Here is a 23,595-nt window from a genome sequence, read left to right on the forward strand (position 1 = left end):
ATTTAATGTCAGAGAAGAGTATACAATATACATCCTGAAATGCCTTTTTTTCGCAGCCATCTACAAAAACAGAGGAGTGCCCCAAAGAATGAATGACAGTTAAATGTTAGAACCCCAAAGCACCCCCCCCAGTTCCCCTGTCTCCCTCCCATAAGGAGCAGCAAAGTAATAATCCCCCCTCCCCCACCAGCAAAAAAAAAAGCATCAGCACCCCCCACTGAGCACTCAAGCGTGAGCAAAGCTACAGCAAAGACACAGACTTGCAGTACCCCAAAGACTACTTGTTCACCCGGTATTCGACATTCCACAGGCTTGCTCTTGCCCCAATAAGGGAGAAGGTGTCTCCGTTTCACAGTGAGAGGGGAGACATAACAAACAACTCACTGATTTATGATGTTAAAGGTCCGTTACATTGCTTTTTTCGAGATCTCGGGTCTCTGGTCACACAGCTGTAGGTATTCTGACTCCCCCGACGACACACAGACCTCCTGCTATGTCACCGACCCTCGATTCGCCCGTCTCCAGAGCCCCGAGGTCCTAGGCCTCCAAAGTCGAGCCGAACTCTTAGCCTGTGCCCTTGGCATGCCAAACAACAGCCAGTTGTGAAACCCCGAGAGTGTGTCTCATTCCCGCAAAGAACTGTAGTCAGCATGTAACTCCAGGTCAGGGTCTTCGAAAGAGCCCTGAAAGGGAAAAATAGAGATATTAAAGATGAAAATATAGCTGTTTCCGAAGATGCAAGCAAAGGGGTTGCCATTTAGCGCCATCATCACTTCACTTCGCCGCTCTAGTAAACACTTACTAGAAGAAGGCCTGACACTAACAATGATATTGGTGTGTCCTGCCTGCTCTTGAAGCCAACTCATCAACGTTTTTCTCAAACATGCTCCTCTTAATGGAACCTGGAGTAACTTTTAATATTTATCCCAAAGCAAATGACTGCAGATGCTGGAAATCCACAAAAAAAAACCAGCAGGCCAGGCACCATCTATGAAGAGAGGAGAATTAACATTTTAGGTTGGTAACCTTGCATTAGAACCAGAAAATGTTAAGTTGTAGGAAAGTTAAAAGATGTGGAGGACAGGAGAGACTGAATGATACGGGGGGGGGGGCGCACGGAGGTCACAGTGCAAGATAGGACAGTGAAGTGGAAAAAATATAGAAACACATGACTGGTCTGAAGGAGGTAGAAATGGGAGCTGAATAGTTATCAAAAGGGAAATATTGTAGAGACTGGGTAATTCATTCTCTGACAACTTGTGCTCAGTCCAAACATGAGATGTTATTCCTTGAGCTTGCATTGATCTTCATTGGAACAGTGTATTTGGCCAGGAACAGAGAAGTCAGAGTTAAGAGCCGGTTTTAGCATTTACTGTGTAACGTAGGGATCACAGACTACACCTTCCCTCCAATAATGAAAGCAACTTGCATTGAAATAGTACCTTTAATGTGTACAAAATGCTCTCTAGTATCCGAGATGTAACCTGGCGAGAATGTATGGCAAGTGAAAGGAGGTGTTAGAAGCTATGGTTGAATGTTTGATCAGGGATGGATATTAAGCAAGGTACAACAGTGATAAAGAGGAGTCTGGTCTGGAGAGGGAATTGGTATGGCTGTCCATGGTGTGGTTGGTATGTAGCTCTCTCAATCTGCTTTAACGATCTTCCCAAAGCCAGTGTTATGCTTCATCTTTGAAAAGACTAAGGTAGTAAACTGTCTTGATTTCACCTTGGTCTTTTAGACCAACACCATATTTTTGTGATTTTAACATTATAGAAAGCATGGGGAAGTGGAGTCACTGGGGAAAATCTAATGTTCTTACCCCCAGAATTGCCTTTGGCCATCAATTAATTGTTCCCAAGGTTTTTCTGCATTACTTCTATGTGTACATTTCTTCAGTTGACTTCTGATCCCTTCCTTTGATTATCTCTGTGTGCTCAGTCTGAGGTGAATACCCAATCCCCAGCTCACATTGCCTGACCACAGAACAATGTCCTTTCCCAACTTTGTTTTGATGGGATTCTTTGGTGTTTGGAAATACTTATAAATCTCTCCCTTGCCCTCTTACCTCCTCTCTCTGTGCATCACCGGCCTTTGTCCTGCCCCAGTCCTATATACAGTGAATGCTGCGGATCTGGGACTGATCACGTAGGATATAGATTTCTACCATAGCTTACTACTTTCTGCATGAGGCATTTCTGGGGCTTAACTGGCTGATATGTTATATTCTCTTTTTTTTTTTTTACTAAATCCTATTTGTCTTACCAAAACAACTCAGCATATTTAAAGCAACACACAAATTGAGAGTTACCTCAGATTTTTTTTAAGTGGCTAAAATAATATTGATTAGGGGGGTCAAATTAAAGGTTTTATGACCATTAAAAGTTAACACATGATTCAAAAAGAGAATACCGGAAACACTTTTCAGGTCAGACAGCATTGTAGAAAAGAAACGGAGTTAACTTTTCAGTCAGATTTAATTTTTGCCAATCACCTATCCTTATTCAGCATGGCTCTTGTACTCTTGGTAACACCACCAATCCTGGCTCTGCAAAATCTTTCAAATCTACTGGCAGGATGGATGACCAATGTCTGTATCCTCCCTCAGGATAACATCCCCAGCATTGAGGCTGATGTTCATGGTCAACAGTTCCAGTGGGTGGGCCACATATTCCTTATCCTGTAACAAGCACCCAAGACCTAGCTCTGTCACAGAAGGAGCTATCTGGGAGGATAGAGGGGAAAAAAAAAAACAAACTTTCATGAATTATCTCAAAGTCTACGTAGAAATTGTAATATCCTCCCTGGTTTTGAGAATCCCTTGATTGCTCAAAATGGACGAGGAGCCTCTAAGAAGGCACTGAGATTTTCAAGTCACTTCAAGAATCATGGAATTGAGAGATATGTGCCAGCCGTCAACCATCTGTTTGTATTAATCCTGTTTTGATCCCATTCTCCCAACCTTTCCATCAAATTGCCACAGATTCAACAACTTGTGTACACACAGGAACACTTTACATCAGCCTATTAACTTACCAGCCCACATGTAGTGAAGGAATCCAAGTAGTCACATAAAGAACATGCACACTCTATGCAGACAGGATCTGAGGTCAGATTCTCTCACTGAGGCTGTGGGTCTTGCATTGCTGGTGTAAGAACCCTGATAGTTACCATGATGTGTGACACCTGTTATGAACATTACACTTTGATTGAGACATGTGCGAAATCAGCATCTCCCCTTTCCCCTGCATGTGAAGAAACGATTTTTCCTGGTTGCCTTTCAAGTGTGCTTGTGGTTGTCTTGCAGTTGCTTTGGGACAAAGGAAGGAGAGTCTTTCCACAGAGCAGCCTGGCATCAATGGAATGGATAAGCTGTTCCAAGATCTTGGCAACTCAATACTGTCAGAAGGGGACCTGATACTGCAGGTAAATGAAGTTTCAGGGTATTTCTTCACTTCTTCATACGGCTTTTTTGCTTCAAGGGATGGGTAGATGGGGAGAAAGCAATCTCAGGTTTAATTTCTGCTTTACAAGCTGGAACACTACTGTATCTGGTATACCAGGGCAATGCTGGGGTGCTGTACTGTCAGAAGCACTGTCCTTTGGGCCATGGTATGTAGGAGCAACATTGGGGCATTTGGCCTATTGAGCCTGCACTGCTGTTTCTTCATTGTTGATTTATTATCCCTTTCAAGTTTGTTCTGCTGCCTTCTCCCCACAACCTTCGACACATTGAATAGTCAAGAATCTATCAACCTTTCCTTTAAATACACCCAGTGACTTGGCCTCCACAGCTGTCTGTGGCAATGAATTCCACAGATTCACCACCCTCCGGCTAAAGAAATTCCTCCTCGGTTGATACAATTAAGCAAAACTCACTCAGTGAAAATCATGTAGCACACTTTTAAACAGGAATCACCATTGTAATGAAGGCTGTGGACCAAGTGTTGGTAAATGGGTTAATATAGAAGGGTACTTGATAGAATGGACATGGTAAGGAGGGAAAACAACTCTGTGCCTGTTTCCTAGCCTTACTAAATGGCATACCTACCTTCTTCATAGGCTGAGATTAGATTAGATTCAACTTTATTGTCATTGTGCCGAGTACAGATACAAAGCCAATGAAATGCAGTTAGCATCTGACCAGAAATGCAAACAATAGTGTTATTTACAAAATAACTGCGAATAAAAAGTAAGTGCTACAGCACACAAATATAAAAGTACTGAGACAGTACAATATGGGTGCAATACTGCTTAGTGCTGTGATGTGAGGTTGAGCAGGGTCACAGCCTCAGGGAAGAAGCTCTTCCTGTGCCTGCTGGTGCGGGAGCGGAGGCTCCTGTAGCGCCTACCGGATGGGAGGAGAGTAAAAGGTCCATGGTTAGGGTGAGATGCATCCTTGATAATGCTTTTCACCCTGCCCAGGCAGCGTTTATGGTAGATGTTCTCAATGGTGGACAATTGGGTGCCGATAATCTACTAGGCGGTTTTCATCACACGCTGGAGTGCTTTGTGGTCCGATACGGGACAATTGCCATACCACACTGAGATGCAGTTGGTGAGTATGCTCTCAATGTACAGCGGTAAAAGTCCGTCAGTATCCTGGGACAGAGGTGAGCTTTCTTCATGCTCCGCAGGAAATAAAGGCGCTGTTGTAACGATACAAAACATTGGTAGGATCGCACATGGAGTATTGTGTACAGTTCTAGTTGCTACACTATAGGAAGGATGTGGTGAGAATAAAGAGAGTGCAGAAGAGATTCACCAGGATGTTACATGTAATGGAGGACTTCAGTTACAAGAAGAAATTGGGTATACTGGGTTTATTCTTACTAGAACATAGTAGGCTGAGGGATGACCTTACAGAGATTTATAAAATGATGAGGGTGTAGCCTGGGTTGATGCTTAGTGTTTTTCCCAGTGCCAGGAGTCTTAAAACTAGAGAGCAGAGGTTTAAAGTGAGAAGGGAGAAATTTAAAGGGGACCTGAAGGGCAAGTTTTTCCACACAGAGGGTAGTGGTTATATGGAATGAGCTGCCACTAAAGGTGCTAGAGGCAGATAAGTTACAATGTTTTAAATGGTATTTGAACAGGTACTTGGATAGAGGTATGCAAGTCTAATGCAGCCAAGAGGGAGAAGTGCAGATATCATCACAGTCAGCCTGGATGAGTTGGGCCAAAGGCCTTGTGTCTGTGTTATATAGCTCTTTGACTCTCTGACTAACATTATGAAAGGAAATATCAATTGACCATTTATCACATTTATATGTTTTGGAATTTTTCCTGGATATGGCAACCTTTTGTGAGTAAAAACAGAAAATGTGGATATACTCAAGTCGGTCAGGTGGCATCTGTGGAGAGTGAAACAGAGTGTAAGCATCAGGTGGAAAGACTATTCAGCATAATAGCAAAAGTGAGAAAGTGGAATGAAGAACACAAGAAGACTGCAGATGCTGGAATCTGGATCAACACACTAAGAAGCCAGAGGAATTCAACAGGGCAGGCAGTATCTATGGAGAGAAATGGGCAGTCAGTGTTTCAATTTGAGACCCTTCATGCAAGTGAGATATAAGTTTCAACAAAGAGTGGGAGAGAGTTGGATAGGACAAATGGAAGATCTCTAATAGAGTAAGGTCAGTTGATTTCAATGTTTACAGGGCTGTTTGCTTGATCGTTAACGAGGGAGGTTAGGGAGAGAAAAGCCAAACTAAAGGATATATTAACACTGAGATGTAGGTCATAGTTGTTGTTGAACCTGAAACCCAAAGGAGGATGCTGGAAATATTCAGCAGATCAGGCAGTATCTGTGGGGAGTGAACAACTCAGTTAAGATTGCAGAAGGTGATCTAATAGCAGAACTGGCCATTTTGGTACAAGCAGAGAAAGCATATTGTCTGATATTCTTGAATTCAGAATCGAGACCTGAAGGTTATAGTGTGCCCAGATGGTTGTGGAGTGCTGTTCCTCAAGCTTACATTGGCCATCATTTGGAGACTTCTCCTCTTGGTGGAATTGTTGGTCTCAAGTGTTCAATATCTTTTTTGCTTCCAGGCTCTGAATGGATTTGTCCTGGTAGTGACAGCAGAAGGTGACATCTTCTATGCATCTCCCACTGTGCAGGAGTACCTGGGCTTCCATCAGGTCAGTAGCAGAACTCATAACATCAGAAAGGGCAAGGAGCAGGAACAATGATATGGTGTTGGACAGCATCAATACTGGATGCGAGGGGTGGGGGGATACAGTTCTCACCTTAGATGATAAATCAAATCGAGTTTAATTATTATTCAAGCTGTACATGAATATAGCCAAATGGGACAGCATTCCTCCAGGGCCAAGGTGTAAAAACATATATGCACATTCAAAATAGTGAGAAAGAAAATTAAAGAATGTAATCACTCAAGAAAACACATTTTTAGTCTGAGACCTTGAGCGACAAATCCTGCAAATTGGTTCCCAGCAGTCCAGCCTGTAATTCCACCAGTCCAACACTGGAGGGCAGCATCGATGCGAGAAGTTACACCCCCCCCCCCCCGCCCCAACCGAGTGCGAATACCACACTACATTGCCTCTGGCATCTCCTCACCTGGACTGTAGCAGCAGGCAAGCCTGCAGCTTGAGGCCTCGACCTCACAACAGAGGCAACACTGCTACCTCGCCCTCTATCTCCCCACCAAACAAAGGAAACAGCCCTGCAGCAATCGGTGTTCAACAGGGTCTTGCGATCGCAAAATAAAGTTCGAGTGGAAGGAGTTGCCCACAGAACAGATTGAAAATTGGTTAATTGGGGGTGTGATGGAGAAGGTTACATTTTGCTCTGCGTCATTGTTTATCAGCTGACAGTGATGTAAGTAATTACCCCTACAGTCATCATTGACTGCAAGAGGTTGGTTTTGGTGCATCTTTCATTTTGTGAATCTTGTGGGCCTGAGAGCAGGAACCAATATTTATCCCTCATTCATTGTCTTTGTAACCCTTACCACACTATGGGCTTTTATTATATTGTGTTTCTACAATGATATCTCAAGGAAACCTAAGAAGTAAAAACAGAAGGATACCATTAGCCCCTTGAACCTGCTCTACCATTCAATAAGGTCATGGCATATCTTTCACAGTAACATCACTTCCTGCACTAACCTGAAAGTTATTCTGTTCTTTGTAACAACTTAATTCTTTCCCATCCTCCCACAACCAAGGGGAGACAAAACAAAAACAAGAATACCCTAGGGCCTTTAGAGTGTCATACTATGGAAAAGAAATTCTGATCATTTTGCCTTTTCCCTGTTTAGACTGCTGTCATGCACCAGCCTGTCTTTGAACTGATCCATCCTGAAGATCGGGATGAGTTTTGGCGGCAGCTGCACTGGGCACTAAACCCATCACCGCCTTCCACTGTGGATCAATCAGAACCAGGTAAGAAAATGCATCCCTCAGGATGCTGTTTATTTGTTAGTCTTGACACCTGCAGAGGTTAGGGGATGGTTTACTTAAAATCCCTATATCCCCTTGTTTCTGAACAGATTAATAAAGAGCAATGGGAACTGAGTGGTGTTGGGTCATGTAGTACTTGCCTCTCGCAAACACATCCTCATCTGGGAGATGTGCAGCAGAACTTTGGTGTTGAGGTCTGACCCACTTCAGGGTTGGCAAATCTTTTTGAGACCGTGTGCCCAAATTGACGATAATCTTCTAAAAGTTCTCTCGTGCCATGGTAATTTTGAGCAGAGATTATCATTGATTGGCATATTAGTAACAATAATTATAAACTTTTTTAAGAAAAAGGATGAGCCCTGTTGCTTATATATGTGTATTTATTGTTTTATAAAAGTATAACAGAGATTGAAATAAATGAAGCGTTTCAGAAAACATGGTCAAAAATTATTCATGTTAATCCTTTAAGAAGACAATTGCAAAATATTACTTTTTATAATTTCTAAATAATATTATTGAAACTGTTTGCTATCGAAATACTGATGTGTACACCAGATCTGTGAGAATTTCAAAGTGTATCATCAAACGCCACTGTTCTTGCAATCGTCCAGTTAGCGTCAAGTCAAACTGAGCTGTTTCCTGTGAAAAGATCTCACTGCTGTTGGGTTGTAAAAAAATCATTCACAGCTTTATTTGGCAGTAAAGATAAACATTATGTATCTTTTAATTATGGCTGGGGTTTAAAGAATTTAGGGTTGGCACTAGGTGCTGCATGCCAGCAGAATTTTAGTGTGTGACACCTTCGATGTTCATGCTGCAGATTTGCAACCCCTGCCATGTCCATTCCAATAAAATGTTCTTTCACTTCAGTGACATTGGGCAACTCCTACCCTGTCTCCTGGAATACTGTGCGGTTTAGCCACTTTACCTAAAGCAAAAGGACATAGTCACATTGGAGGCAACTTAAAAGAAGATTTGCCAAGCTAATTCCTGGATCGAAGGGGTTGTCCTATCAGGAGAGGCTAAACAGTTTCTTGCAGGTTGGAAGAATGAGGAATGGCCTTATTCAAACATATAAGACCCGAAACGGGCTTAACTGGATAGATACGAGGAAATCTGCAGACGCTGGAAATTCAAGCAACACACACAAAATGCTGGTGGAACGCAGCCGGCCAGACAGCATCTATTGGAAGAGGTACAGTCGACGTTTCGGGCCGAGACACTTCGTTAGTCCTGACGAAAGGTCTCGGCCCAAAACGTTGACTGTACCTCTTCCAATAGATGCTGCCTGGCCTTCTGCATTCCACCAGTATTTTGTGCGTGTTGCTTAACTGGGTAGATGTTAGAATGTCATCATGTTGTAGGAGAGTTACAAACAAGGGACATGGTTACAAAATATTGGACCAGTCAATTAAAGCTGAAGTGCATTGAAATTTCTTCTCTCAGAGGGCAGTGAATCTCTCGAATTCTCCACCCCTGAGGGTGGTAGAAGTGGATCATTAGATATAGCTAAGGTAGAGATAGATAAATATTTCAAAGAGTGGTCCTCTTAGGGGCATGGGAAACCAGCACAGGAGAAGAGTTGAAGCCAGCATAGATCAGCTATAATCCCATTGAAAGGTGGGCAGGCTTCTGGGGCCTGGTAGCCAACTCTTGCTCCTATTTTCTTGTGTTCTTGTGTCTCAGTTGAACTGTTGAAATGCGTGAGTTTCTCAATGCCTTTGATGCTGCCAGCTAACTGTTGCAACTTGTATACTTGTATTTGGTTCCCTTCCCATCTTCAACTCTGTGCAAATCCACGCTCATCCAAAACCAGGATCGCAATTCACCTCAGGTCTTGTTCATCTCTTGCCCCACCAACCTATTTCCTGCTGACTCATGTTGGCATTTTTTTTCTTGTTCTCTTTTTGCACTATTTATTAAATATATAGTGTGTGTATAATAACAACATATTTTATGACCTATGCCAGTGATAATAAATCTGATTCTGAATTCTCAACCTTGTTTTCAAACTTATGTTAGGACTTGCTGCTTCCAGCTTCTGCATCCTCTTCTAACCCTATCTCTCCCCCACCCCGCCAATTATCTGCGCTCTTCCAGTTCTGCTCCTTGCGTATTTTAATTGCTCCACCATTGGTGGCCATGTCTTCAGATGCTCAGGCTCAAGAGTTCCTTCAAACATCCTCTTCATCCCTGTAATTCTCTTTGATGCACTTCTTAGAGCCTTCACCTTTTGACCCACCTCGTAGTCACTTGTCCTAGTAGCTCTTTATTTGCCTCACTGACAGAAGTGATTTTATTGATGCTGCTCCCATTAGACACATTGGGGCATTTTGTTATATTATAGTATGTCGGTGCATCCATTGCAGTACTAAATGATTATCCTCAACACATTGAGTTAGTTAGTGTCCAACCCCTTAAGTTTACCTTTACAAATTAGTATCCCTGACCTTGGTATGAGAACAACCTGGCATCCTGCTGCATCCTTTGTGTGACTTTGCACCATTTAAAGTGAGGGTTTATTGATATCAGATGTGGGTAAAAGTGGACTCTGATTGTTGAGCAGCAGGAAAGGAAGAGGAGGAGACACTTTTTCACCTGAGTAAAAGGCCACGTACATTTTGCATCAGGAAGCCCTTTAATTTTAACCTTTATGGATTGCAATTGTACCGTGCAATCACTAATAAATTTGTCTGAAGTTCCTTTCTCCTCTTTAACTAATGTTCATTTTAGACTGTATAATTGTACATTCAGCTCACTGGTTACAAATACTGCCCTGTCCAACATTTTCTTTAACTTGTCTCTTTCTCTGTTCCAATCTGTCCCATTTTCAACTTTAACCTGAGCTTTGCAATCAATACCATCCATCGCCGCGACTATCTTATTCCATTGATGGGCTACCCTGTTTACCCTGTTATTTCACTGTGCTGGAAGGCTGAATCACCAGGAGGATTAACTTCATCAAAGCTGTCTTTATTCTCTTCCAAACCCTGACTTTTTAGCAGGTCGTGTCTTCTTCTGCACCAATTCTGCAACCTCACCTGCCTGCTTTGTACAATTTTTGTCCCCCTACCAGTATGCTACTGATTTCTTTGATCTTCTTTTTGCTACTTGTTGCAACATTGCATTTAACTTTCTTGTTACAAAAATATTAATTAACTCTGAAAGATCATTCTTCATATTATTTTTATGCCTTTTTTTTTCTTCAAGAACAAATTGCACTTAGACTTTAAAAGTTAGAGAATGTTCAGCAGTGCTTCACAGAGCTGGAAAGCAGACCTGCGGTATTTCCAGTAGGGTTGCCTTAAGGGCGCATATGAAGGGGAAGTTCATGAGGAACTCTATAGAACTTACAGAATATAAAATTCTGTAACTGTTTCATGAGAGCCTCTTAACACCTTGCCTCCTTTCTCCATTGTGAAAATATCTTTTGTCTCTTTAAAGATGATCCTGCTGGTTGCCTCTGTGTGGTAGTTTGTTCCAGTCTTGAAATTCTTGCAGGATCAGGAGGAGGTTATGAGATAAAGGGATTTAGGGGCAAGAGTTATATAGCATGGTGCTGAGATCGCTGCAGCAGATTGTTTATGCCTTTGGGCTGAGCGATTTTTTTTTAACATAACAGAAAGGAGTAGGAGTAGGTGATTTGGCTCCTTGAGACTATTCCATTATTCAATAAGGCCATAGGTGACCGGATATTGGCCTCAGCTCCACTTTCTTGCCTGTTCTCCATAAATCTTGTCTCTCTAATGGATTGAAAATCTTTTAATATCAGATTGAATATACTTCATGACTCATTCTCTTCAGCTTTCTAGGGGTAGAGAAGTCCTAAGACTCTCAATCCTTGGAGAGAATTTGAAGCCACTGCCATAGAGTTCCAGAGACCCAGACAGAGACTAAAGCTGTGCCAAAACTCTCCACTTTTGAATTATTTTTGCAAAATAGGCCTGAATTCCATTTGTCTCCCTAATTACCAACTGTATGTACCTAATTTTGTCCTCCACCTTAAGAATTCCCAAGTCCTTTTGAACCACTGTAATCTGTTGTCTTTCCATTTCAATAGTATTCTATTTTTCCATTGTTCCCTCCAATCATTATTCCAACGGAAATAGTTCTATCAAGTGAGTAGCATAGCTGCTAGAACCTAGAACAGTACAGCACAGGAAGAAGCCTTTTAGTCCACAATGACTGTGCCAAGCATGATTTCAAATTTAACTAAATCTCTTCTGCCTCTACGTATCCCTCCTTTCTCTGAATATTCACACATCAATATAAATGACTCTTAAATGCCACTATTGTATCTGCTTCCACCACTACACCAGGCAGTGTGTTTTGCGTTCCTACCTTACTCTGTGTAAAAACTTGCCCTGCACAGCTCCTCTGAATTTTCCCCCACCCCACTCACATTAAACAAATCGCATCTTGATTCCCTTAACATTCAAAAAATCAATCAACTACATCTTTAATATACTCAGTGACCGAGCCTCCACTGCCCTTATAGATGTACTGTGGAATCCCAAAGATTGTGAGGAATGTTCTTCTCAACAGTCCTTGATTGGTGGCTCCTTTTTTTGATTTTATCGTCCCAGTCAGAGGAAGCATTGAATCAGCATCTATTTTGTCAATCCCCTTCAGAATTTTATGCTTTACTGAGATCATAGAGTCAGTTATATATCTTGTTCAAGCTTGTAAATACAGTAGATTCCAGTTAATTGTGCTGTTGGTTAGTCGGGCCAGCCACTTATTTGGGACAACTCTTAAAGAACAAAAACTAGTTGAGAAAACAGCTGGGTTTCTCTTTGTTTACCTGGGACACCATGCCACTTAATTGGGACAGGAGCCTGTTGCCGAACAGTTTCTGACTAGCGTCAATCACATGCACTTGTGTGGCCGTTAGACACTACACTGTGCTTCAAGTTCAAGTTTAATTGTCATTCAACCAAACATGAATACAGTCAAATGAAACCACATTACTCTAGGGGCAAAATGCAAAGCACAATACCAACGGTCACAGACAGCACAAGGCACATATAAGATAGCAGTAAAATACAGTCACACAAAATATATAGTCCCTGAGTCCATGAATATTGCAATATTGCAGCAGTTGGCAGTCGAACCCAATATGGCTTGTGTTCTGCCGAGTGAACACTGGGGGGGGGGGGGGTGCAGTACCAAGTTCAGCCTGGACGCTGTGCCACACCGCTCCTGGCAGTCCAGTGGAGCACACAAGACTGCAATGTCTCTTTCCCCTGGGAGGCTGTAAACAGGCGACACCACAGCTTGAGGCCTTGTCCTCACTACGACTGAGGCCACGCAGTTCTCCGCCATCCGCCGTCTGCCCTTGCTATCCGCCAATAAATCAGTGAATTGACTTGCAGCATTCGCTGTTAGACTGCACACCTCCTTCATGCACTGACACCTCTCTGATACAGGCAGCATGATTTGCATTGTCCAACTCCTTCAGTTTCTCCACCAAGGAGCAACTTGCTGATGGGCTAGACCTGCAGCATTTTAAGTTCTTAATGTCCAGCGGGGTCTTGCAATTGTAAAAAGTAAGTTTAAAGAAGACACCTTTGGTTGTCCCTGTGGAAGCCACTGCGTCTGAGCACGGCACCATCTTACCAGCAGATGGTAAGATGGACTTAGAGGGAACAGTTTTTAAAATAGTGTTAGTTGCGTATTTGTGTTCAAAATGCAGTGATTTTTGTCACTGATAGTTGGCAAGAAATAAGCATAAGACAATATAGAACTGTTTTGCTCACTGTGATTTCAAGCATTCAGGCTTGGAGATCTAGAAACACCTGGGAGTGAAAAATGAAACTATTTCATTACTTCAAGTTAGGAACTACAAAGAATTTGAAGGTATTGACGATTATCTTGAATGCTATAATGAAAAGGAAGATTTGGAGGATGCAATCATCTATACCATTGTATAAAGGCAGTCCATTATCTGCACTAGGTATCTGCCTTGATTTTATTCATTTACAGTGGATCAAAAGAACATGAATTCCTCGGTCGATAACTATTAGGAACTGGTATACAGTTTTATTGTACTGTATTAGTTTAGATGGTGGGGTGAAGATGCGCCTCTACCAAAGGAGGTGTAAGGAGCTCCTTCCCTTCGCTAACCAACAGGTCACCCTTGGCCAAGGTGTAGCACCTGCTTAGTCGCTGATCAAAGTCACATAAAGCCATGGCAGGAGGTGGTGAATGGTTGTATGAGTACCCGGTGCATATCACAAGACCTGGTTATGTGACCACTGATGCCAGGCAGACAATCTCTGAAGAGTATTGATCATGGCTGGGGTCACCCATCTTGTAAAGACACGGTCCAGAAGAAGACAATGGCAAGCCACTTCTGTAGAAAAATTTGCCAAGAACAGTCATGGTCAAGGACCATATATGACACATAATGATGGTGAGTGGTGTTGGTTATGTTCTAATTTGTTCTTTATTTCATTTAAATGCATAATTTGTTACTCATTTAAACAGTAGTTTATCTCTTTTATACCCTTTTATCTTTTATTTTTGAAACTTCGGCTAATTGGGTTAGTTGTCTAATTGGGCCAAAATGTACTAGTCCCGATGTAACCCAGTTAACTAGAATCCACTGTATTTGCTGGGTTCAACAGAATGGATCCAGGGAGGATGTTTCCCCTGGCTGAGGAGTCCAGAAGTAGGGGCGCACAGTCTCATGATAAGTGGTAGGCTATTTAGGACTGTTAGGCAGAGGAAAATTTCTGTGCATGCAATGGTAGTTATTTGGAATTTTCTACTTCAGAGAGCTGTGGAGGTCAAGTTACTAAGTTCAGTGAAAACAGAGATAGATAGATTTCAGAATCGGAATCAAGTTTATCACTGATATATGTTGCGAAATTTGTTGTTTTGTGGCAGCAGTACAGTACAATACATAAAATTGCTGTGTGTGTGTATATATATATATATATATATGTGTGTGTGTGTATATGTATAATAGAAACAAATCATGGAAAAAGCAAACAAAATATTGAGGTGGTGTTCATGGGTTCATGGACCGTTCAGAAATCTGACAGTGGAGGAGAAGAAGCTGTTCCCAAAATGTTCAGTGTGGATCTTCAGGCTGCTGTGCCTTAATGGGCTTAAGGGAAATGGGGATAGAGCAGTAAAAGTTCTAACTTCTTCCACAGAGACAGGAGTTGCAGTGAGGCTACTAGTATGGAGGAGACTTGCATAATTATTAAGTCACAGTAATGTGGTCTTCTGCTGGAGCTTTCCAACTAGAAACACCTGCGTGCTGATGAATCCACCTTTGTTGTCTAGCTTTTGTAATCTCCCTTTTCAAAGTGATTAAAGATGCCTTTTTTCCTCCTTGTATCCAGGTAGCACAAGGCGTGAAATTGTCACCAGATATGACCCACAGCAACTCCCACCGGAAAACTCCACCTTCCTAGAGAGGAAGTTTGTGTGTAAGATGCGATCTCTCCTCAGCAGCTCTTCTGGCTATGTGGTAAGAAAGAGTTCAAGGCGTGTATCTTAAATGAAGGGTTATTCAGTAATTGGGGTGCATGCAAGTGACTTAAAGAAGCATGCGTCTTCTCTAACCCATGGGGCAACTTTAGTGCTTCTAGATGGCCCAAGGCAAAACTCTATCTTAGTCATGCAAACACGAGGAATTCTGCAGATGCTGGAAGTTCAAGCAACACACATCAAAGTTGCTGGTCCTGACGAAGGGTCTCGGCCCAAAACGTCGACTGTACCTTTTCCTAGAGATGCTGCCTGGCCTGCTGCGTTCACCAGCAACTTTGATGTGTGTTGCTCTATCTTAGTCATTTTACTTTCCTATTGGAACTATGCTCTCTCCATCTGTGCCTGCTGTGACTGGCAATTTTGATATTTTTGTGGGAAACATTGGCAAGGCTTTAAAGAGAATATCTGAACCATATACATAGACAATCAAAAATTGTTTATGTGAAGTTGTTTTGACAATAGCAAGTTAGAGGCCCACCATATACTTTCCTTTGCAAACTGTTGCAATTGTATGCAATGTGTTCTTTGTACCGTGCTCCAGCTGTGGGATTGCATGTATTTATACTCCAGCTATGACATGGCACGTCTGTGTTCTAGCTGTAACACAGTGCACCTATGTTCCTGCTGTGACGCAGTGCATGTCTGTGTTCCAGCTGTGATATGGTGTATGTCTGTGTTGCAGCCATAACACTACATGAGTCTGTGTTCTAGCTGTGATACAATTATTTTTCTGTGTTCCAGCATGACATAGCATGAGTCTCTGCTCCAGCTGTTGCACTCAATGCTCAATGTGTACTTGTATCCCAACTGTGTCTGTGCATGTGCCCTGCTCCAGTTATGACACTGGGTGTGCCTGTGAGTTTAGAATCAAGCTCATTGTCAAAAGCTGAATGTGTACCTATTTTAGAATGACTGATATTTTTGAGCTAGAATGCACAAAGGATCATTGTCATTAAAGCCTTCAATCCCCAAATTGTTTGCTCCAGTATATCCTTGATCTTGAGTCAGATTGTAAATGCGCAACTCTTTGTATGCCACTATGATGGGTGCCAGTAGCAAATGCTTGCCAGATGATTTTTATTTATTCATTCACAGGATGTGGACATTGCTGGGACTGCCAACATTGTCCACTTTAATGCTACAGTAAAAGTACTAATGAGGATGATATGATATTTGGAAGAAGTGAGTTGAGTGTGCTTGTAGGAGTAAGTGTACAGAAGTAGGAAACTGAGGCTGGGTCCATAGCAAATGACAGTGGGATAATCACCCAGTTAACTCTGTTCGGATGATTCATGGCTTTTCATAAAACAATTGTCAAAGGTTGGGGAGATTTTTGATTGTTAAATCTTTAAAGGACTACAATCACTTGTGCAGAAAACTGACAGAATGATTGAATAAATGACCAACATTGAATGAACCAATGCTTCCCTGCTTGAGTTGTACCTTTTTCTCTTTGAAGTAATACTGGCTTAATTAAAGTCATTGTTTCTTCCTCTAAATGATGTTTAGACTCTAAGCATTGAGGGCAGATTGAAGTATCTCCATGGACAGAACAAGCGGGCAGAAGATGGCTCCCTGCTCCCACCTCAGCTGGCACTGTTTGCCATTGCAACCCCTCTCCAAGTGCCTTCAATCCTTGAAATCCGGACCAAGAGTGCTCTATTTCAGACCAAACACAAGCTCGACTTTTCACCTCTTGCCTGTGATGCGAAGTAGGTACCTTTGTGGGTCTTAAAGAGCCACTTCATTGGCCTAAATTGTCAGTATTTTTAATGGCATGAGGGATGGGTAGAGTTTTTGTGTGATTACATTGCAGGCAAATTACAGTGTAGAGAAGTATATGGTCATGCACTTTGGTAGAAAGAATAAAGGTGCAGAATATTTTCTAAATGGGGAGCAAATTCAGAAATTGGGATGTGTGAAAAGACTTGGGAGTCCTAGTGCACAATTCCCTAAAGGTTAACTTGCAAGTTGAGTGGGTAGTGAGGAAGGAAAATGCAGTGTTAACATTCATTTTGAGAGGACTAGAATATAAAAGCAAGGATGTAACACTGAGGCTTTATAAGGCACTGCTCAGACTGCACTTGGAATATTGTGAGTCGTTTTGGTCCTCTTATTGAAGTAAAGATGTGCTGGCATTGGAAAGAGTCCAGAGCAGGTTCATGAAAATGATCCTGAGAATGGGTTATCATATGAGGAACATTTAATGGTGTAGAAACCTATTGAATATTGAAAGGCCTAGTGGATGTGGAGATGATGTTTCCTATAGTGGAGGAATCTAGGACCGGAGGGCACAGCCTCAGAATAGAAGGATGTCCCTTTAGAACAGAGGTGAGGAGGAACAACTTTAGCCAGATTGTGGTGACTCTTTGCAATTCATTGCCACAGACAGCTGCAGAAGGCAAGTCAGTGGATTTTTTTTTTTTTAAAGTGGAGGTTGATTGTTTCTTGATTGGTAAGAGCATCAAACATTATGTAGAGAGAAGGCAGGAGAATAGGGTTGAGAGGGATAAAATAACGGCCATGGTCGAATGGCAGAACAGACTTGATGGGGAAAGAGCAGAATTAGGCCATATGTTTTATGGTCAAAATTGACTTTACAGGTGATCATGAGAGCAGCAATGTCTGAAGAGAAATGGAGCTCACCTTTGCAACCTTGTTCTTGAATGTTGCACTTGTATATTATATCCATGTAATATACAAGCAAAATGTCTTGGAATGATCAGTGTTTAGCTGTGACAAGCTAGCTACTGGCTCAAGAAATTGTCTTTTGGCTTCTTTTTCTCTTCTGTTGGCAGAGTCCATCACATTAATTGAAGTATTTTCCTCTTTCCAGGGTTAATAATTAATAATCCGATGTGGTGCTGGAAATGCTCAGTGGGTTTTCAGTAACGGACTTATCCTCTCTTTTTGATTGCAAAATGTCACTGACCAGCATGTAACTAATTGAGAATATTGACCCTTTCTGATTTCTTTATATTTTTTTTGCAGGGCTCGGATTGTGCTGGGTTATTCAGAGCTGGAGCTGTGCATGAGAGGTTCTGGGTACCATTTTGTCCACGCACACGACATGCTTTACTGTGCTGACAGCCATGTTCGGTGTAAGTAGCGTTTCTGGTACTGTAGACAAAATCATTGTTGAGCATTGCTTGTCTTGAATTGTGCTTCCTGCAAACACCACCTCACCCCCCCCTCCCCCCACATCCCACACACCAACACTGCAACAACAATGTTATTTATGGTGCCTTGAATAGCAGGGGCCCCGTTTACTCATAAGTCAGATACAACAGATGTCAATGCGAAAATGTTGTGACCACATTTTATATAACTCTGATCCTAATCTAAACTCACAGGAATGAAGGGAAGAGGAAATAAATCAAACCTTGAGAGATAACCATGTTTGAGCTTAAAAAGAAACAAAGATGACGAGCAGATAGTTTAACATTAGGAAGATCTTTTCTTGATACCAGACCTTCAATACTAATTCCTTCATTCCTAATTCACCCTCCCTCCTTCTCCCTGTTCCGCCGTCACCTATTTATTCCTCTCCCCCCGCTCCACCCTCAGCCCCGCTCCACGCTCAGCCCCGAGGAGGTAAGTTGGGAGCTCACCTGATATCCTGGCTAATATTTATTTCTCAGCCAAGGCTACCAAAATTGATTTTAAAAAGCAGACATTGTTACATCGCTGTTTGTGAGATCTTGCCACGTACATATTGCTCATTTACACCTCGGACTTCAACTACTGCACGGGAGTTTTGTCATCTTCAGAAGTTTTCGGATGACTCTGCCATAGTTGGATGCATCAGCAAGGGAGATGAGGCTGAGTACAGGGCTACGGTAGGAAACTTTGTCACATGGTGTGAGCAGAATTATCTGCAGCTTAATGTGAAAAAGACTAAGGAGCTGGTGGTAGACCTGAGGAGAGCTAAAGTACTGGTGACCCCTGTTTCCATCTGGGGGGTCAGTGTGGACATGGTGGAGGATTACAAGTACCTGGGGTTACGAATTGACAATAAACTGAACTGGTCAAAGAACACTGAGGCTGTCTACTAGAAGGGTCAGAGCCATCTCTATTTCCTGAGGAGACTGAGGTCCTTTAACATCTGCTGGACGATGCTGAGGATGTTCTACGAGTCTGTGGTGGCCAGTGCTATCATGTTTGCTGTTGTGTGCTGGGGCAGCAGGCTGAGGGTAGCAGACACCGACAGAATCAACAAACTCATTCGTAAGGCCAGTGATGTTGTGGGGATGGAACTGGACTCTCTCACGGTGGTGTCTGAAAAGAAGATGTTGTCCAAGTTGCATGCCATCTTGGACAATGTCTCCCATCCACTACATAATGTACTGGTTGGGCACAGGAGTACATTCAGCCAGAGACTCATTCCACCGAGATGCAACACAGAGCGTCATAGGAAGTCATTCCTGCCTGTGGCCATCGAACTTTACAGCTCCTCCCTTGGAGGGTCAGACACCCTGAGCCAATAGGCTGGTCCTGGATTTATTTCCTGGCATAATTTACATATTACTATTTAACTATTTATGGTTCTATTACTATTTATTATTTATGGTGCAACTGTAGTGAAAACCAATTTCCTCCGGGATCAATAAAGTATGACTATGTTATTTCTGACGCTGCCACTATGACCACAGTTCCAAAGGGCTGCTTTGGCTGGAGGGCACAACCAGAGGTCATGAGCAGCAGTACGGTTTCCCCCGCCATCCGAAGGTAGAGCATTCCTATGAAACAGTTCGTAAGCCGGAATGTCGTAAAGCAAAGAAGCAATTACCATTTATTTATATGGGAAAATTTTGTGAGCGTTCGCAGACCCAAAAATAACCTACCAAATCATGCCAAATAACACATAAAACCTAAAATAACAGTAACATATAGTAAAAGCAGGAATGATATGATAAATACACAGCCTATATAAAGTAGAAATACTTCTCTACAACGATTGCCTGCACAGATCTCCGTACCGAAAATCTCACGCAGATGCTCTCAGCAGGAAATCTCACGCAAGCGCTGTTAGCATAAACACTCTCTCCAGTAACCTTTAAACTATGAAGCTGCCAAATCTACCAAATAACACGTAAAGATACACAGCCTATATAAAGTAGAAATAATGTATGTGCAGTGTAGTATCACTTACCGGAATCGGGAAAACAGCGCCAAGCACACTCAGTGTGTTAGACTGAGTCATCGCAGATTGGGTGGTGCAGTGGCCCCCACCCTCCGGGCTGCTGACCCGATACATTGCCGCGAAGAACGCAGAAGTAGCCGGGAGGCACACAGCAGATCTTTAAGAAAAAAGTGAAATAAACATGCCTATTAATTAGGTGCTGTCCGGCACGTAAATGTCGGCGCAGATCAGAGGCGATTGCTGATTGCATCACCTCTGATCTGGGCGGACAATTACGTGCTAGGCGGTACCTAATTAATTAGCATGTTAATTCGGCTTTTTTCTTAAAGATATGCTGTGTACCTCCCGGTACCACTGCATTCTCTGCAAATCGGTATCTGTCCACGGCCTGGGGGTTGGGGTGGTGGGACACTGGGGTGTCATCTCGTCATCGTCTGTTTCCATTCATCTTCTCCTATGACTGCCTGCTTTGATGTCGAAGGTCGAGGTTCGTCGTCTGCTGTGGCTGATGTGGAAGGCTTGCTTGACTGCTGAGCCTCACGCATTTTTCTATCATACAGTTGTTTATAAGCACTCAAACCATCCTGCAAATATCCCCTAAGCCTACGTACCCTTTCAAAATGAAAGTCATACTTTATTAGTGCAGCGAAAATCTCACGCAGTTGCTTCACTTTCGCTACTGCATTCGGTTTAAAAACATAGAACATAGAATAGTACAGCACAGTACAGGCCCTTCAGCCCACATTGTTATGCTGACCCTCAAACCCTGCCTCCCATATAAGCCCCCACCTTAAATTCCTCCATGTACCTGTCTGGTAGTCTCTTAAACTTCACTAGTGTATCTGCCTCCACCACTGACCCAGGCAGTGCATTCCACGCACCAACCACTCTCTGAGTAAAAAAACCTTCCTCTAATCCCCCTTGAACTTCCCACCCCTTACCTTAAAACCATGTCCTCTTGTATTGAGCAGTGGTGCCCTGGGGAAGAGGCATTGGCTATCCACTCTATCTATTCCTCTTATTATCTTGTACACCTCTATCATCCTCTCATCCTCCTTCTCTCCAAAGAGTAAAGCCCTAGCTCCCTTAATCTCTGATCATAATGCATACTGTCTGAACTAGGCAGCATCCTGGTAAATCTCCTCTGTACCCTTTCCAATGCTTCCACATCCTTCCTATAGTGAGGTGACCAGAACTGGACACAATACTCCAAGTGTGGCCTAACCAGAGTTTTATAGAGCTGCATCGTTACAGCTTATGAAAGCTAACACCCCATAAGCTTTCTTAACTACCCTATCTACCTGTGAGGCAACTTTCAGGGATCTGTGGACATGTACCCCCAGATCCCTCTGCTCCTCCACACTACCAAGTATCCTGCCATTTACTTTGTACTCTGCCTTGGAGTTTGTCCTTCCAAAGTGTACCACCTCACACTTCTCCGGGTTGAACTCCATCTGCCACTTCTCAGCCCACTTCTGCATCCTATCAATGTCTCTCTGCAATCTTCGACAATCCTCTACACTATCTACAACACCACCAACCTTTGTGTCATCTGCAAACTTGCCAACCCACCCTTCTACCCCCAGATCCAGGTCGTTAATAAAAATCACGAAAAGTAGAGTTCCCAGAACAGATCCTTGTGGGACACCACTAGTCACAACTCTCCAATCTGAATGTACTCCCTCCACCACAATCCTCTGCCTTCTGCAGGCAAGCCAATTCTGAATCCACCTGGCCAAACTTCCCTGGCTCCCATGCCTTCTGACTTTCTGAATAAGCCTACGGTGTGGAACCTTGTCAAGTGCCTTACTAAAATCCATATAGATCACATCCACTGCACTACCCTCATCTATATGCTTGGTCACCTCCTCAAAGAACTCTATCAGGCTTGTTAGACACGATCTGCCCTTCACAAAGCCATGCTGACTGTCCCTGATCAGACCATGATTCCCTAAATGCCCATAGATCCTATCTCTAAGAATCTTTTCCAACAGCTTTCCCACCACAGACGTAAGGCTCACTGGTCTATAATTACCCAGACTATCCCTACTACCTTTTTTGAACAAGGGGACAACATTCGCCTCCCTCCTATCCTCTGGTACCATTCCCGTGGACAACGACGACATAAAGATCCTAGCTAGAGGCTCAGCAATCTCTTCCCTCACCTCATGGAGCAGCCTGGGGAATATTCCGTCAGGTCCCGGGGACTGATCCATCCTAATGTACTTTAACAACTCCAACACCTCCTCTCCCTTAATATCAACTTACTCCAGAACATCAATCTCACTCATATTGTCCTCACCATCATCAAGTTCCCTCTCATTGGTGAATACCGAAGAGAAGTATTCATTGAGGACCTCACTCACTTCCACAGCCTCCAGGCACATCTTCCCACCTTTATCTCTAATCGGTCCTACCTTCACTCCTGTCATCCTTTTTTCTTCACATAATTGAAGAATGCCTTGGGGTTTTCCTTTACCCTATTCGCCAAGGCCTTCTCATGCCTCCTTGCTCTTCTCAGCCCCTTCTTAAGCTCCTTTCTTGCTTCCCTGTATTCCTCAATAGACCCATCTGATCCTTGCTTCCTAAACCTCATGTATGCTGCCGCCTTCCACCTGACTAGATTTTCCACCTCACTTGTCACCCATGGTTCCTTCACCCTACCATTCTTTATCTTCCTCAACGGGACAAATTTATCCCTAACATCCCGCAAGAGATCAATAAACATCGACCACATGTCCATAGTACATTTCCCTGCAAAAACATCATCCCAATTCACACCCGCAAGTTCTAGCCTTATAGCCTCATAATTTGCCTTTCCCCAATTAAAAATTGTCCTGTCCTCTCTGATTCTATCCTTTTCCATGATAATGCTAAAGGCCAGGGAGCGGTGGTCACTGTCCCCCAGATGCTCACCCACTGAGAGATCTGTGACCTGACCCGGTTCGTTACCTAGTACTAGATCTAGAATGGCATTCCCCCTGGTCAGCCTGTCCACATACTGTGACAGGAATCCGTCCTGGACACATTTAACAAACTCTGCCCCATCTAAACCCTTGGAACTAATCAAGTGCCAATCAATATTAGGGAAGTTAAAGTCACCCATGATAACAACCCTGTTATTTTTGCACCTTTCCAAAATCTGCCTCCCAATCTGCTCCTCTGTATCTCTGCTGCTACCAGGGGGCCTATAGAATACCCCCAGTAGAGTAACTGCTCTCTTCCTGTTCCTGACTTCCACCCATATTGACTCAAAAGAGGATCCTGCTACATTACCCACCCTTTCTGTAGCTGTAATAGTATCCCTGACCAGTAATGCCACCCCTCCTCCCCTTTTTCTGTCCTCTCTATCCCTTTTTAATTGTTTCGATTGTTATCCTTTCCTCTTCCAATTGCATCAGCTCTTCATCTACCAGTTCTTGGTCATGGGATGCCAAAACCTCTTCAACATCATCTTCGGCAGCTTCCACAAGCCAAACTTACTTTGTCCTTACTTCGTTCACCACGATGGAAATGCTTAA

General features: G+C 43.0%; 1 protein-coding gene across 3 annotated transcripts in view; it reads left to right on the forward strand.

Moving 5' to 3' along the window:
* Positions 1 to 23,595, forward strand: part of LOC140191540 (aryl hydrocarbon receptor-like) — a 123,152-nt gene that overhangs the window by 78,520 nt on the left and 21,037 nt on the right. For 2 of the 3 annotated variants that reach the window (XR_011883833.1, XM_072248999.1), the window contains exons 3-8: positions 3,308 to 3,426; positions 6,052 to 6,141; positions 7,287 to 7,410; positions 14,784 to 14,911; positions 16,441 to 16,643; positions 17,923 to 18,032. Coding sequence is in view for 2 of the 3 variants with exons in the window: in XM_072248999.1 (XP_072105100.1) it covers positions 3,308 to 3,426; positions 6,052 to 6,141; positions 7,287 to 7,410; positions 14,784 to 14,911; positions 16,441 to 16,643; positions 17,923 to 18,032 (774 nt within the window). In the remaining variant the exon portion in view is untranslated. The remainder of the gene's footprint in view (positions 1 to 3,307; positions 3,427 to 6,051; positions 6,142 to 7,286; positions 7,411 to 14,783; positions 14,912 to 16,440; positions 16,644 to 17,922; positions 18,033 to 23,595) is intronic. The other variant, XM_072249000.1, reaches the window with a different exon arrangement.

This window comes from Mobula birostris, chromosome X (genome assembly GCF_030028105.1).
Source record: "Mobula birostris isolate sMobBir1 chromosome X, sMobBir1.hap1, whole genome shotgun sequence".
Classification (NCBI taxonomy): domain Eukaryota; kingdom Metazoa; phylum Chordata; class Chondrichthyes; order Myliobatiformes; family Myliobatidae; genus Mobula; species Mobula birostris.